This window comes from Nycticebus coucang, chromosome 4 (genome assembly GCF_027406575.1).
Source record: "Nycticebus coucang isolate mNycCou1 chromosome 4, mNycCou1.pri, whole genome shotgun sequence".
In the NCBI taxonomy this organism is placed as follows: Eukaryota; Metazoa; Chordata; class Mammalia; order Primates; family Lorisidae; genus Nycticebus; species Nycticebus coucang.
Genome location: NC_069783.1, coordinates 35,097,878 through 35,112,317, shown reverse-complemented (window position 1 = coordinate 35,112,317; position 14,440 = coordinate 35,097,878). Strand labels below are relative to the sequence as shown.

Sequence of the window (14,440 nt, the reverse complement as noted above, 5' to 3'; positions counted from 1 at the left end):
TGTTTTTTCTGTGGTTTTTTGGCCAGGGCTGGGTTTGAACCCGCCACCTCCAGCATATGGGACTGGCGCCCTACTCCTTGAGCCACAGGCGCCGCCCTAAAGACAAGTTTTGTTTTTTTTTTTTTGCAGTTTGGCCGGGGCTGGGTTTGAACCCGCCACCCTCGGCATATGGGGCCGGCACCCTATTCACTGAGCCACAGGCACTGCCCTCACTTGAAAGGCTTTAAGCATGAAATAGAATGAGGTATATTTTAGGAAAATCACTCTGACCAGAATGTGGGAATTAGCCTGGAAAGATCTGTTAATAAAGGGATCATTGTAATAATATGAGATGAGAGATGGTAACATAGTAGCTGCTGAAATAGGCATCAGCTATAAAAAAAGATTAAGTAGAATCCATATAATTTAGAGGTGACATAAAAATTTTGGCATGTATGGGAGGTAGATAGATGAGGAATGACTTGTTCAGGTGTGATGGCTTATGCCTGTAATCTCAGCACTTTGGGAGGCTGAGGTGAGAAGAAGGCTTGAAGCTAGGAGGTTAAAATCAGCCTGGGCAAAATAGAGAAATCCCAGCTCTGGAAAAAAAGAATTTAACTGGCACAGTCTATAGTTCTAGCTATTTAGGAGGTTGAGTTGGATGGACTATTTGAGCCCAGCTGGGACTCAAGGCTTCTGTGAGCTATGATTGTGTCAGTGTATTTCTGGGTGACAGATAAGACCCTGTCTCTTAAAAAAAAAAAAAGTTCCAAGTTTCTGCTGGCTTGAAAGACTATGAATTATGAGTGAGAGTTTTAGAAGTTATCAAATGAATTAAAAATGGGGAACCATGACTAGATATATACACTTGGAATCATCAATATTATTGTGAGTGAGGAAACAGTATCATGGAAGGAAGAGAGAGAACTAGCAGTAGGCAGAGGAAATAAAAATGTTTGAGAAAACCGGAGAAGGGCCAACAAAAGAAACGGAAAGAATAGTATTTTGGAAATAAGCTAAATAAGGGAGTTCACCACTTGAAGATATTAAGCAGACTCCAAGTTATATACTAAAAATAGTCATTTGGATTTGCCAGTTGGGAGCTTGTTGTTATCCTTACCAACAGATTTAATGAAGTAATGGGAACTTATGCAGATCACTAATGATTGGGAGGTGAGAAGATTAAAGTAGCAACAGATACAGTTGCTTATTTGTTTTAAGAAGTTTGACTTTGAAGAACAGAAGAGATAAAAATCTGGTTGGATCAGAGAAGATTTTTTTCTCTTCTTTAACTAATGGGGTACTCTTCTAGAAAAGAGTCCTGATTTTGTATTTTTTTTTGTGAGATAGTCTCACTTTGTTGCCCTGGGTAGAGTGTTGTAGCATCACAGCTCATAGCAACCTCAAATTCTTGGGCTCAAGCAAATCTCTTGCCTCAGCCTCCTGAGTAGCTGGAACTATAGGCAGCTGCCACAACGCCCAGCTATTTTTTTTTTTTTTTTTTTTGTAGAGACAGAGTCTCACTGTACCGCCCTCGGGTAGAGTGCCGTGGCGTCACACGGCTCACAGCAACCTCTAACTCTTGGGCTTACGCGATTCTCTTGCCTCAGCCTCCCGAGCAGCTGGGACTACAGGCGCCCGCCACAACGCCCGGCTATTTTTTTGTTGCAGTTTGGCCGGGGCTGGGTTTGAACCCGCCACCCTCGGCATATGGGGCCAGCGCCCTACTCACTGAGCCACAGGCGCTGCCCACGCCCAGCTATTTTTAGAGACAGGGTCTTGCTGTTGCTCAGGCTGGTCTCGAACCTGTGAGCTCAGGCAGTCCCAGAGTGCTAGGATTACAGGTGTGAGCCACTATGCCCAGCCCTCCTGATTTTTTATCTTTTGAAGTTTATGGAATGATTTGGGATTATTCCTGATATAATGGCACTATTTAAGTGTAATAAATTAAGCATTTCTTTGTGGCTTGAAGCTCTAAACCAGCGGTTCTCAACCTGTGGGTTGCAACCCCTTTGTAACAATGAAAATATATCCTTCTTATCAGATATTTACATTATGATTCATAACAGGAGCAAAATTGCAGTTATGAAGTAGCAAGGAAAATAATTTTATGGTTGGGGGTCACTACAACATGAGGAACTGTATAAAGGGTTGCGGCATTAGGAGGCATTCAGAAGGTTGCGAACCACTGCTCTAAACCATTTCTTTTTCTTTCACTTTTTTTTTTTAATACCCTAAATGCCAGGAATTTATGAAAACTTTTAGGGCTCTAGAACATTTTAGTTCCTTTCATTCAGAATTACATTCTGTACCCATCACCAGAATGGTGTGCATTCTACCTGGTAGGTAATTTTTTATCCCTTACCTTCTTCCATCCTCCCCCTTCATTATTTCCAATGTTCATTGCATCACTTCATGACTATATATACCTATCATTTAGTTCCCACTTATATGCGAAAACATACGGTATTTTATTTTTCCATTCCTGAGATACTTTGCTTAGGATAATGGTTTCTACTTCCATCCATATTGCTCCAAAAGACATTATTTCGTTCCTTTCAATGGCTGAGTAGTACTTCATGATGTATATCTGCCACATTTTCTTTATCCACTTAACTGGATAAAGAATCGATTGAATCCATTATCTGTGATGTGAATTGTGTGTGATAAACTTTTGGGCACAGTTTTCTTTGTGATGTAATGACTTCTTTCCCTTTTTATAGATACCCAGTAGTGGTACTGCTGGATTGAATGGTAGATCTGCTTTCAATTCTTTGAGGAATACGTTTTCCATAGAGGTTGAACTAAGTTATAAAATCACCAGTAGCACATGAGCATTCCCTTTTCACCACATCTATGCTAACATTTGTTATTTTTTGACTTATTTGTAATAGTCATCTCCCAGGTCTAAGGTGGTATTGCATTGTGGTTTTGATTTGCATTTCCCTGATGATTAATGATGTTGGGCATTTTTTTCATATGTTTACTGGACATTTGTTTATCTTGTGAAAAAAATCCTCATCTTTTGTCCACTTTCTGATTGTTTTTTCTTGTTGACTTGTTTAAATTCTTTGTAGACTCTGGATATTAGTTACTTGTCAATTGTACAGTTTGTGAATGTTTTCTCTCATTCTATAGGTTTTCTGTTCACTCTGTTGCTTATTTCCTTTGCTGTGCAGAAACTTTTTAGCTTGATTAAGTCCCATTTATTTATTTGATTGTTGTATTTTATTTAGTCATAAACTCTTTGCCCAGACCAATGTCCAGACCCTTATAGCTCTTAGAACAGTGTGCTGTAGTTACTTATATTCTTGTCTCTTAGGCATCCTCTTGCTTCCATCCTTACCTGTAGGTTATTCCCAACAGCCAGAACAGTGCCTGGCACATCATAGGAATTCAACAGTAGTTCATTGAGATTATTAAATTTTTTTTTTTTTTGAGTCTCAAGCTGTCACCCTTGGTAGGGTGCCGTGGCATCACAACTGCAAACTGCAAACTCTTGGGCTCAAGTGATTCTCTTGCCTCAGCCTCCTAAGTAGCTGGGACTACAGGCACCTGCCACACCACCTGGCTTTTTTTGTGTTGCAGTTGTTATTCTTGTTTCAGCTGGCCCAGGCCGAGTGTGAACCTGCCAGCCTCGGTGTATGTAGGCCGGCACCCTACCCACTGAGTTATAGGCGCCGCACTATTAAATTATTTAAGTATTTAAGATATGGTTGGGATGCTATGTATTGTCGGCACGTTACATATAGTAATATGTGTTGAAACCAAGCTAGAATGAGACTTAAACAATTTTTATGCTATTTTATCCAGCAAAGGCCATTTGGGGGGCTTAGTGATGTATCAACATAGTGTAGTTAGGCATGACATTGCTAATTTATTTTATAGTCAGAATTAGAGAAAGAGGAGAGAGTAAGAAAGATGGGTAACATAGTGAGTTGAAGTGTTAAAATAGTAGGAAAAATATGTATAGAAGATATTTTAGCATATTGACTTCAAAAGGAATGTCATTAAGCTTGAAGAGGGTTCAGTGAGAAAAAGACTTTTTAGCAAATTTGACGGTTCAGTAGGAGACCCACATTTAAAGGACCATAGCTTGTGGTAACCACAATAGTTCTTTACGTATATATTTTCCATATGTATTTTGTCTTTGTCAAATTGTTTTGTTTTTGTTTTTGCTCAGGCTGGTCTTGAACTCCTGAGCGACCATGCCTGACTTTGTCAATTTTTTTTTTTTTTTTTTTTTTTGTAGAGACAGAGTTTCACTTTATGGCCCTCGGTAGAGTGCTGTGGCATCACACAGCTCACAGCAACCTCCAACTCCTGGGCTTAGGCGATTCTCCTGCCTCAGCCTCCCGAGTAGCTGGGACTACAGGCGCCTGCCATAACACCCGGCTATTTTTTTGTTGCAGTTTTGGCCGGGGCTGGGTTTGAACCCGCCACACTCGGCATATGGTGCCAGTGCCCTGCTCACTGAGCCACAGGCGCCGCCCGACTTTGTCAAATTTTAAACGAAATGCTAGCTCATAATGTGTTATTTTTATTACATTTATTTTGTAGAATATTTTCTACTGCCTTTTTTGTAAACTCTGTTGCAATTTTTCCTAAGACCACTAGAATGCTCTATAATACAGTATTTTGTGTTTGAAAAAGATTTTTTTATGTATATGTAAAAAATACCAATAAACTCCAAAAAATTTTATTGCCATTATTATTTTAAAAGTTTTAATCTATCAAGATAGTGTTCAGTTGCTGTTTTGACTTCTAAGAGGTATTATTATTTTGTCTTATGGTAAATAAGTATGTTTCTGGAAAATCAAAAGATTGACAATCAAAAAAAAGATTTGCCAATTACATTAAGAACCTTGTTTCTTTTCTGATAACTACAAGTCAAATGCATATTTTAAATTTTTTCCTCTAATAATCAACATTATTACAAGTACATTGAAATAGAATAGGAAGCATTTAGTCCAGTGGTAAAATCTTTGTGTTTAAGGGATGCACCGAGAATAGATGTTGTGGATAATTTGAAGCAAACGTATTTACTAAAATTTGAAACTACAAAATGATTATTACTGAAAAATAATCATGAAGGATTCCAGTACTTTATACATTTGAGCAAATAATTTTTTTCATTTCCTTGATACTTGAATTATAAAAAAGCATATGGTAAGTGTTCAGTTTTTTATTCAGAAAAATACAGCTTTCAAATTTGTCTTTTACTCTTTCCTTCCTTCTTAATTACTTTGTTATTTTGTTTTAAATTATTATTGCTTTTACTATTCTCCTAGTCTTAACACATTGATTATTTATTATAAATGGCCTCAGTATCTTAGAGAGCAAACAAGTCAAAATATATAAATACATTAAGCAGGTATAGCCATTTTTACCTTTTAAAGTTTTTACCTTATCTGGATTATTTTTCTGGTCTCAGATGGTTAAATCTGACAAATCAGAGATAATAATACTCTGTTAATTTTTAAAAGAAGATAGATAATATTTCCATTCACTGTACTTCCTGGGTAAAAGAAAATTTATCTTCTTTTGAATTGAATGAATTTGAAAATGAATTAAAAGATTTCTTCTTTATTCATTTCTATTGGAGTATCTTATTCAGCATTGGTGTTTTGGGCTAGATTTTTTTCCCCCCCTTTGCTTACTGTCATGCATACGTGGAGAATCATAATTACTAGACAAAGCACATACTATTGTAGATGACTTTTCTTTTTAAAAAGCTAAATTTTGAGAAAAGTTAGTTTTACAAGTTGGTTTCAAACCTTTTTTTATTGGTTTTGATAGAATTCAACTCTGGTAATCATTGAGAATATTTGAAAAAAAAAGAAAAGAAAATTTGAATACTACAGAAACTAGAATGTTATTTGGTTCATTTGTAATTATACAAAGAAGATTTATGATTCCCAGCATTATTTATTTTGTTATAATGATGCTTCCTGGTGTAACAACAGAAAAAAGGCAAGTACTTTTATATTAACTTGATACCATGGAGGGCTATGAGCCTTTGAAAGTTCTAGAAGTGTTTAGCCTGGACTGCTGAATACTGATGACTACTATTACATCTTAAATTTCATATAAATATGTTTTAAGATGGTTTGTATGTTCTCATTTCTTTGTTAGAGCCAAATACCACAAGTTGAAATATGGGACAGAATTGAATCAGGGAGATATGAAGCCTCCAAGCTATGATTCCGGTAAGCTAATTTTAAAGGAAGTCTAAGTGATAAAAAGAAATTAATGACTACTATTTTGGTAGCAGCAACATTTAAAAGTTAATTTATAATTATTTGCATGTTAGTTATTTTTTCTAACCTGCTTATCTTTTGGCATTAATCATTTAGTATCATTTAGATCATTTTCCACTACCTTCCTTCCTTTTCCATCTTCCCCTTTCTTTTAGTTCCCCATTTTCTGCTTATGTTCTACACTTACTGGAAGGATCAGAATTCATGGGGTAACATGCACCAACATAACCTTGTCTTGCTGGGTCTGCCCAGCATTAATGGGAACTTTGAAATGTGCAGTACAAAGTACATCATGCCTTTGAAATCCTGAGAAAGAGTAGTAACCATGGAGGTAAGAGATTTCTTCTTAAAGCACAGGGGGATTTCTAATTCCTTAAACCTAATTCTTCATTTTCAGGTACACAGCTGTTTTTGACTTTCTTACCCACAGGAGGTTCTGTAACCAGAAGACCATGTTTAACAGCCAAAACATTTATTTCTTTTTGTATTTCTTCTTTTTCCTTCTACCTTCCTCTTCATACCACCAAACAATACCAATTGGTATTGTTGGTACTTATACATAATCAAATGTTAAAAAATATAGATATAGGGTGGCACCTGTGGCTCAGTGGGTAGGGTGCCGGCCTTATATACCAAGGGTGGCGGGTTCAAACCTGGCCCCAGCCAAACCACAACAAAAAAATAGCTGGGCGTTGTGGCAGGTGCCTGTAGTCCCAGCTGCTCGGGAGGCTGAGGCAAGAGACTCGCCTAAGCCCAGGAGTTGGAGGTTGCTGTGAGCTGAGATACCATAGCACTCTACCGAGGGTGATAAAGTGAGACTCTGTCTCTACAAAAAAAAAAAAAAAAATCTATCTCTCTCTATATATAGATATAATTCATTTTTTAGTAGGCATAAGGGAAAAGTGAGAAAAGTTGTTCAAAAGATATCGTCACATTCTGATGAATATATTTTTAGGCATAATTTTGGATTAAATTTCTTTATCAAATATCTGAAGGTATTAATCATTTATATCATTTACCTTGTGCTAGGGTCTTTATGTACACATACAGGGTGATCAAAAAGTTCGTGTGCAATTTTAAGTACTGTGTGATTTAAAATTGCACACGTACTTTACACTGTGTATTATCGTTAATTCTTAAAATAGTCGTTCAGTAAAGACAATATTTATTCTCTTTTTATGTATGTGAAATTTAAACTCAGAGAAATAGAGAAACTTGCCTAAGGTCACATAACTATTAAGTGATGGGATATGGAGCTGAACCAAAGTCTGTCTGACTCCAAAATTTATGTTCTTCCCACTTTGCCACACTGCTTCTATATTTGACAATGTATGAAATAACTGTCCAAAACGGGGTTCTAAATGTACTGCCAATTTTATAGTTAATTCAGGGTAGTAATATTAATGGATTTCCTCAGCTGAATATTACATCCTTGACATTTAGAGCAATACCAGTGTTGTATTCTTCTCTTTGTTTTTTAATTGTTGTGTCTTTTACTTTATTGTCTGTTCTTGTAACCTTAGATGTACTTAAATTAAAAATTTAACAATCTAGGCTATTTGTTAAAAACTATTCTAAAAATATATTGTCTGATTAAAGCGAATGATTTTAATCAGTATTACATAATAGAGTTTTCATTTTGTGTTATATATTAATTTAGAAGTATAAAGACCTGGTTGCAATACATTTAAAAAACATTTATAAGCAAGCAGCATGGTTCAAGAGAAAGAACTTTGGCTTTAAAATAGGTAAATGTTGGTTTGACTCTACCCTTACACTTTAATATCCCTGTGATATTACTTAATTTCTCTGGGGTTGCTCCATTCCTGGCTTGTAAACTAGGAAATATTCTGGGAGAAGAGATCACTTAGGGGCCTCATGCAGAGTAAGAAGAGGACCCAGAAGGTCTTGAGGAATGGCAATTGTAGAATAGAAACCTGAAAAAGAAACTGATAAGGACTACCTTAATGGTAGGAAGAAAGCCAGAAAGGTGGAAACCAAGAAAAGAGAGGATTTTCAGAAGGAAGGACTAGGACTACGGATTAATTCCCAGAGTGCTGAGAAATATGTATAGATTAAGTGACACACAGGTCACTGAGAACTTTATTCCAAGCAGCTTTAGGGGAGCAGAAACAGACTGAATGTACTCAGCTTTCAGGAAGCTTAGGTTGTCAGGGTGAAGGAAAGATATTAGAGGGCAAGTGCTTGAAAAGATGCATCATTAAGGAAAGAGAGAGTGTGTTTCTTAGAGGAGGAGCTAGCTAGCAAAAGTAGAGATACTTAAAATGGGAAGAAGTGATAGGAATTGGGTCCTGAACATAGCTGGACAATGGTAGGAGAAGGGTATCTTCTATTGTTAGCAAAAGAGAATGCAGAAAGTTAGGTAACAGGTTTATAGATTTGGGTTTCAGTTTCAGGTGGGTATTAAGGGAATGTCTATAGCTTTATGGATAAGACAGGAGTATCTGCTAAAAGTGTGTCAGATGTTTAAGAAAAGTAGAGGTTTAAAATACTGATGACGAACAGGAGGATAGAGTGACTAGGGAATACAGTAGGATAGAGAAAAGCTCAGGATCCAGCTGGGGTGTCTGATCCTGAGTGCATGTAGAAGCACTAGTCTGCACGTTTGGCAACCTAGGTGAAATTAAAGAGAATGCACATAATTAATATTTTAATTCACTGAATTAATGGAGAGAAAAAGGGACAAGAAAATTGGCAAAAGAATGAATGGTTGAAGTGATAAATCATGAACTAAAACTATAGAGGGAAAGAGGGAAGAAAGTGGAAAACAAAAAGTAATGGGTAAGTTAAAAGTAAGGAGGTAGGTTCTGGTCTAGAGTAGATCAGCAAACTGTATTTTTCTAAAACTGATCATCCAAACATTTATTTTCATTCTCCCTTTCCTTTTCCTTTCCATCACACATTTTCTAAAACAATTTTCACAAAAATTTATATATATATATATGTTTTTTTTTTTACCCTACTTCCAAACCTTCATATTTGTATTTTAGGAGAATATAGTCTCAGGCTGTATTCTCCTATTTAATATTAGAAGCTAGTTATTGAAAGTTGAATATTTATACAGTGTGGCATGTTCTGCCTTTTAATTGAGATAGACCATTTACATTAATTATGATTATTGATATTAGGTTTAACTACCACCTTGGTAATTTGTGTTCTGTCTGTTCAATCTGTTCATTGTTTCTCTATTCTTGTTTTTTTTCAGCCCTCTTTTGAATTAATCAAGTAATTTTTTATGATTCCACTTTATCTCTTTTGCTGACTTATTAGCATTAACTCTGTTATTTTAAGTGGTTGTTTTATGGTTTATAGGGCACATCTTTAACTTATTTTTTTTCAAGTGATAGAGTACCTGCTTCATATATAGTGTGACTTAACCAGTGTACTTCCATTTCTCTTCTTCCAGTCTTTGTGCTATTGTTGTCATATCTTATATGTATGTTATAAACCACATACTCATTATTCTTTTGTTACAGCTATCTGTTCTTTCTTAAAGAGATTTAAATAATATGAAAAAATATTTCCAGTGCTCATCATCCTTTGTGTATTATACTTCCATCTGGTATCATTTTTCTATAGCCATAAAGTCTTCCTGCAACATATATATCTTACAACATAGCCTACTGGTAATGAATTTTTTCAGCTTATGTATGTTCAAAAAAGTCTTTATTTTGCTCACAGGCATTGTTCGTGATGAGATTACCTGCGTGTAGTTTTTATCTTTGTTCTTCTGTATATAATCTTATCTTTTTCTCTGATTGTTTTAAGATTTTTTTTCCTTATCATTGGTCCTAAACAATTTTATTATGACATTCCCTGGTGTAGTTATCCCTCCCCACATGTTTCGTTTCTTTTGTTTGTTTTAGGCGACAGAGTCTCACTCTTCTGCCCCAGGATAGAAGAAGTGCTTCGGCCTTAGCCCAGCTCACAGAAACCTCAAACTCTTGGGCTCAACCCATCATCCTGCCTCAGCCTCCCGCTATAGGCACCTGCCACAATGCCTGGCTAATTTTTCTGTTTTTAATAGATATGGAGTCTCACTTTGCTCATTCTGGTCTCAAACTCCTGAGCTCAAGCAGTCCTCCTGCCTTAGCCTCCCAGAGTGCTAGGATTACAGGTGTGAGCCACCACACCCAGCCTCCCACATGTTTCTTATGCTTGGGATTTATTGAGTTTCTTATGTCTGTGGGTTTAAGGTTTTCATGCAATTTGGAACTTTTCTGCCCTAATTTCATCAGATACGGTTTTGTTCCCCCTTCTTGTGCTATAATCTGGAAACTCTCTCAAGACAGTACCTCAGATAATCATAAGGCTCATCTGTTTGTTTCCCTTCTCTGAAGTATTACTGTCTTTGTTGCCTCATGTCCAGTATTTTGAAAACCATTGTTTCATTTATTTTGTACTATAGTTGTTTCAGCAGGAAGGTAAATGCAATCTCTGTTTCTCCAAGATGACTAAAAGTAGCAAATATTTTTAATACTAGGAAGAAATTCAACTGTTATCTACTTTGCCACTGCACCCAGCTTTTTTTTTAAACTTCAAATGTTACCCTTAGAGTCAGATTTCATCTCAATATGAGAAAACACCTTTTTTTCTTTTTTAAAGAAGATGAGGGTACATTGTTATTTGATTTGTCTTTATTTTTAGTAAGGTATAATTTACCTGTAGTAAATTTACCATTTTTATTGTTTCCACAAATTCCTCCCTCCCCACTCTAATGCCTTGCCAAAATGGTCTGTTTTCCATTTTTATAGTTTTGCCTTTTCCAGAAAGTCATGTGAATTTCAGAATCTTACAGATGGATTTGGTGGCTCATCCCTGTAATCCCAGCTACTTAGAAGGCTAAAGTTGGAGGATGGCTTGATACTAAGACCCTGTCTCTAAAATATTTTATTTTCACTTAAATAAAAAAAAAAATAATAGATCTTACAGCATATAGCCTTTTGATTGTGGATTATCTCACTTAACATAATGCATTTGATATGTGTTTGTATTGGTGTGTAGCAGTAGTTCATTTCTTATTCTTATTGGGTAGTATCCCATTGAATAAATAATAGTTCCAAGTAGGCAAATACAGTTATACTCGAGGATGGCATAGAAAGGATTTAGGCCTGGTCTGATAGAATAATAAGATAAAATGACTTCAAAACTTCTTTTTACATCTGAATTTTTTTTTTCTTTTGAGACAGAGTCTCATTATGTCACCCTCGGTAGAGTGCTGTGGTGTCACAGCTCATAGCAACCTCAAACTCTTGAGCTTAAGTGAGTCTTGCCTCAGCCTCCAGAGTAGCTGGGACTACAAGCACCCGCCTCAATGCCCGGCTTTTTTTTTTTTTATTGTAGTTGTTGTTGTTTGGCAGGCCCTGGCAGTGTTCGAACCTGCCAGCCACGTGGTGCCCTAGCCACTGACCTACAGGTGCTGAGCCTACATCTGAAATTTTTGAAGTGTTAAAATGTCACTAAATATTCTCACTTGCCACGTATAGGTTACTCACTAATTTTGTGAGTTAGTAGAAACAAAATGTATTTGTTTTAGTATTAAGGAATTGTTTTTGCCCCTTTTCCCAATGCTTTCTTTGTAGTTATCTCAAAGTAATTAACTTCTTTTTAGAGTTAATTTAATTCCCCTTAATCTTCCCCTCACCTCCCAATCCCCACTCTACCCTACTGCTGTTTCTTTGGTATATCACATAACTTACCCTGGTTATTTTATTTTACTTTATTTTATTTTATTTCATTTATTTTATTTTATTTTATTTTAGCAGAGGGATGACAGAGTCTCACTTTGTCATCCTCGGTAGAGTACCCTGGTATTATATCTCACAGCTACCTCAAACTCTTAAGCTCAAGTGATTCTCTTGCCTCAGCTTCCTGAGTAGCTGGGACTACAGGTGCCCACCACAATGTCCCACTAGTTTTAGAGATGGGATCTTGCTCTTGCTCAGGTTGGTCTAGAATCTGTAAGCTCAGGCAGTCCACTCACCTTGGCTCCCAGAGTGCTAGGATTACAGGAGTGAGCCACTGTGCCCGACTAGCCTGGTTATTTTAGAGTTACTTTAGGAGAAAAATATTTATATTCTCTTATTTTTATTCACACATTTTTTTACTTTTTTGTCATTGTAGTGATAGCATATAAAGGAAAATGCTGACGCTCTGGAATAAAAACAGAAAGGAATTAAACACTTAACAACTGTGTTTCTGACTAATGTGCCTGAATATTATCCTCTGAAACTTAGCTTTCTCATCTTTAAAAATGGATTAACACTTACCTTTTGAGGTTGTAAGAATTGCAAGAGATAAAGGATATATATTTTTAACACAGTGTCTGGAACATAGCACATAGTAAATGCTTAATTTCAAATATCACAAAACAGAGTTTTCAAGGTACTTTTGTATCTCTACTTAATGAGATTTATAAAGATCAGCAGTTTCTTACAGTTTGATCAAAGGCTGATTAAAAAGTATGAACTCCTTTGTATTATTGAAGTTGAGCCACAGTGTAGTTTGGAAATTCTTTAGTCCAGTCTTACCATAGGAAAACTCTTCATTTTACCACCTTATTAAAAGGATTCTGCTCTTACCTATTGATAAATTTAAGCTTTAAAACACTTAGGAGGCTTTCCTTCAAAGAATGTCATTAAAAGAAAACTTGAGGTTTTCTTTGAATAGCTAGGAAAGCAAACATATTTGGATTGAGATTATTCCTTATATGTCTGCTCTTTATCAAATTGGCTTTCCTACCATCATTCCTTGGTATTTTGTTGTCGCTCTGATGTGTTATATCTTAGTACTTTTATTTGGCTCTCTTGTGACTTGATAGGTTTTTGTCTTGGAGTAAAATTCATAGGCTAACTAACCATAGGGGAAAATATTTTTATTTTTGTTATGCTACTTTAAGGGGAAGCCAGAGGCAATTATTAATTTCTGTTATAGTTTTGTTATAGAAAATAGTTAAAAACAGAATTCACATTTTCCTAAAACATACCTTGCACTTGGAGTTTTAAATATTCTCGTAAATGTTTCTTGGACACTTTTTGTAAATTGAGATGGCCTCTAACATGTAAAACAAGTCAATTTTATTATGATTTAATGTTTTCCAGATGAAGGTAATGAAACCGAGGTGCAACCACCACAAAACAGCCAGTTAATGTGGAAACAAGGCCGACAACTACTCAGACAGTAAGTACCCTAAGTAAGGTCAAACTTAATGCCTCTGGTCAAGGACAAATTTATTTTCAGGAAATTGTTTTTATTTTGTATTTTAACTCAGTAGAATGCTGTTGAGTTGAAAGTGGTACAGTAATATACTACTGCTGTGAAAAGGCTTAATTGAATTACTATTTATTTTTCATATTAAACACTTCTTTCCTGTGGTAGAATTTATATGGTTAAATGATTTTTATACCCCGTTGTTTTCATTGCATGAATATATGTATATTTTAATATATGTCCTTTCAGTGTTTGTATGTTTTGTGTTTTTAGAGTTTTAAATAGATTGAAGACCTTTTTGAATTCCCCAAATTTGCAAATATTACCTCATACATACTTTCTCCTATAAAATTTCTCACTTTCTCATACATATGTGAGATAATAAAGAGGAAACAAGACTGGGTTGAGGTTCTGAGAAGTATGGACTAGACCTACTCACCAACTTGAGCATGACCCGTGCATACCACCTTTGAAACTGGTATTCAGATTCTTACCTCAGTAAAATGAAACTTGCTATTTATTTTGGACTTCAGGGGTCGTTTGTAAGTGGTTTGAACCTAAGGTTACCAGAGCAGATGCATACCAGCCATTCCTTTTGACTATGTGAAAGAAAAAAAAATTTTTTTTTTTTTTTTTTTAGACAAATCCTTAAGATGTCTCTATGACATCACAGCTCACAGCAACCTCCAACTCTTGGGCTTAAGTGATTCTCTTGCCTTGGCCTCCCAGGTAGCTGGGACTACAGGTGCCCACCACAATACCTGGCTATTTTTTGGTTGTAGTTGTCATTGTTGTTTAACAGACCTGGGCTGGATTTGAACCCACCATCTCTAGTGTATGTGGCTGGCACCTTAGCCGCTTGAGCTACAGGCACCAAGCCTATGGGAAGAAAATATTAAAATGTCTCTTCATATCTATTTTTCAATCTAGACTAAATTAGAAGAAAATGAGACTAATATTTAATAAGTAGA

General features: G+C 35.9%; 1 protein-coding gene across 1 annotated transcript in view; it reads left to right on the top strand.

Moving 5' to 3' along the window:
• Positions 1-14,440, top strand: part of STRN (striatin) — a 120,671-nt gene that overhangs the window by 44,398 nt on the left and 61,833 nt on the right. The window contains exons 3-4 of the mRNA XM_053587843.1: positions 6,115-6,188; positions 13,361-13,439. Coding sequence (XP_053443818.1) covers positions 6,115-6,188; positions 13,361-13,439 — 153 coding nt within the window. The remainder of the gene's footprint in view (positions 1-6,114; positions 6,189-13,360; positions 13,440-14,440) is intronic.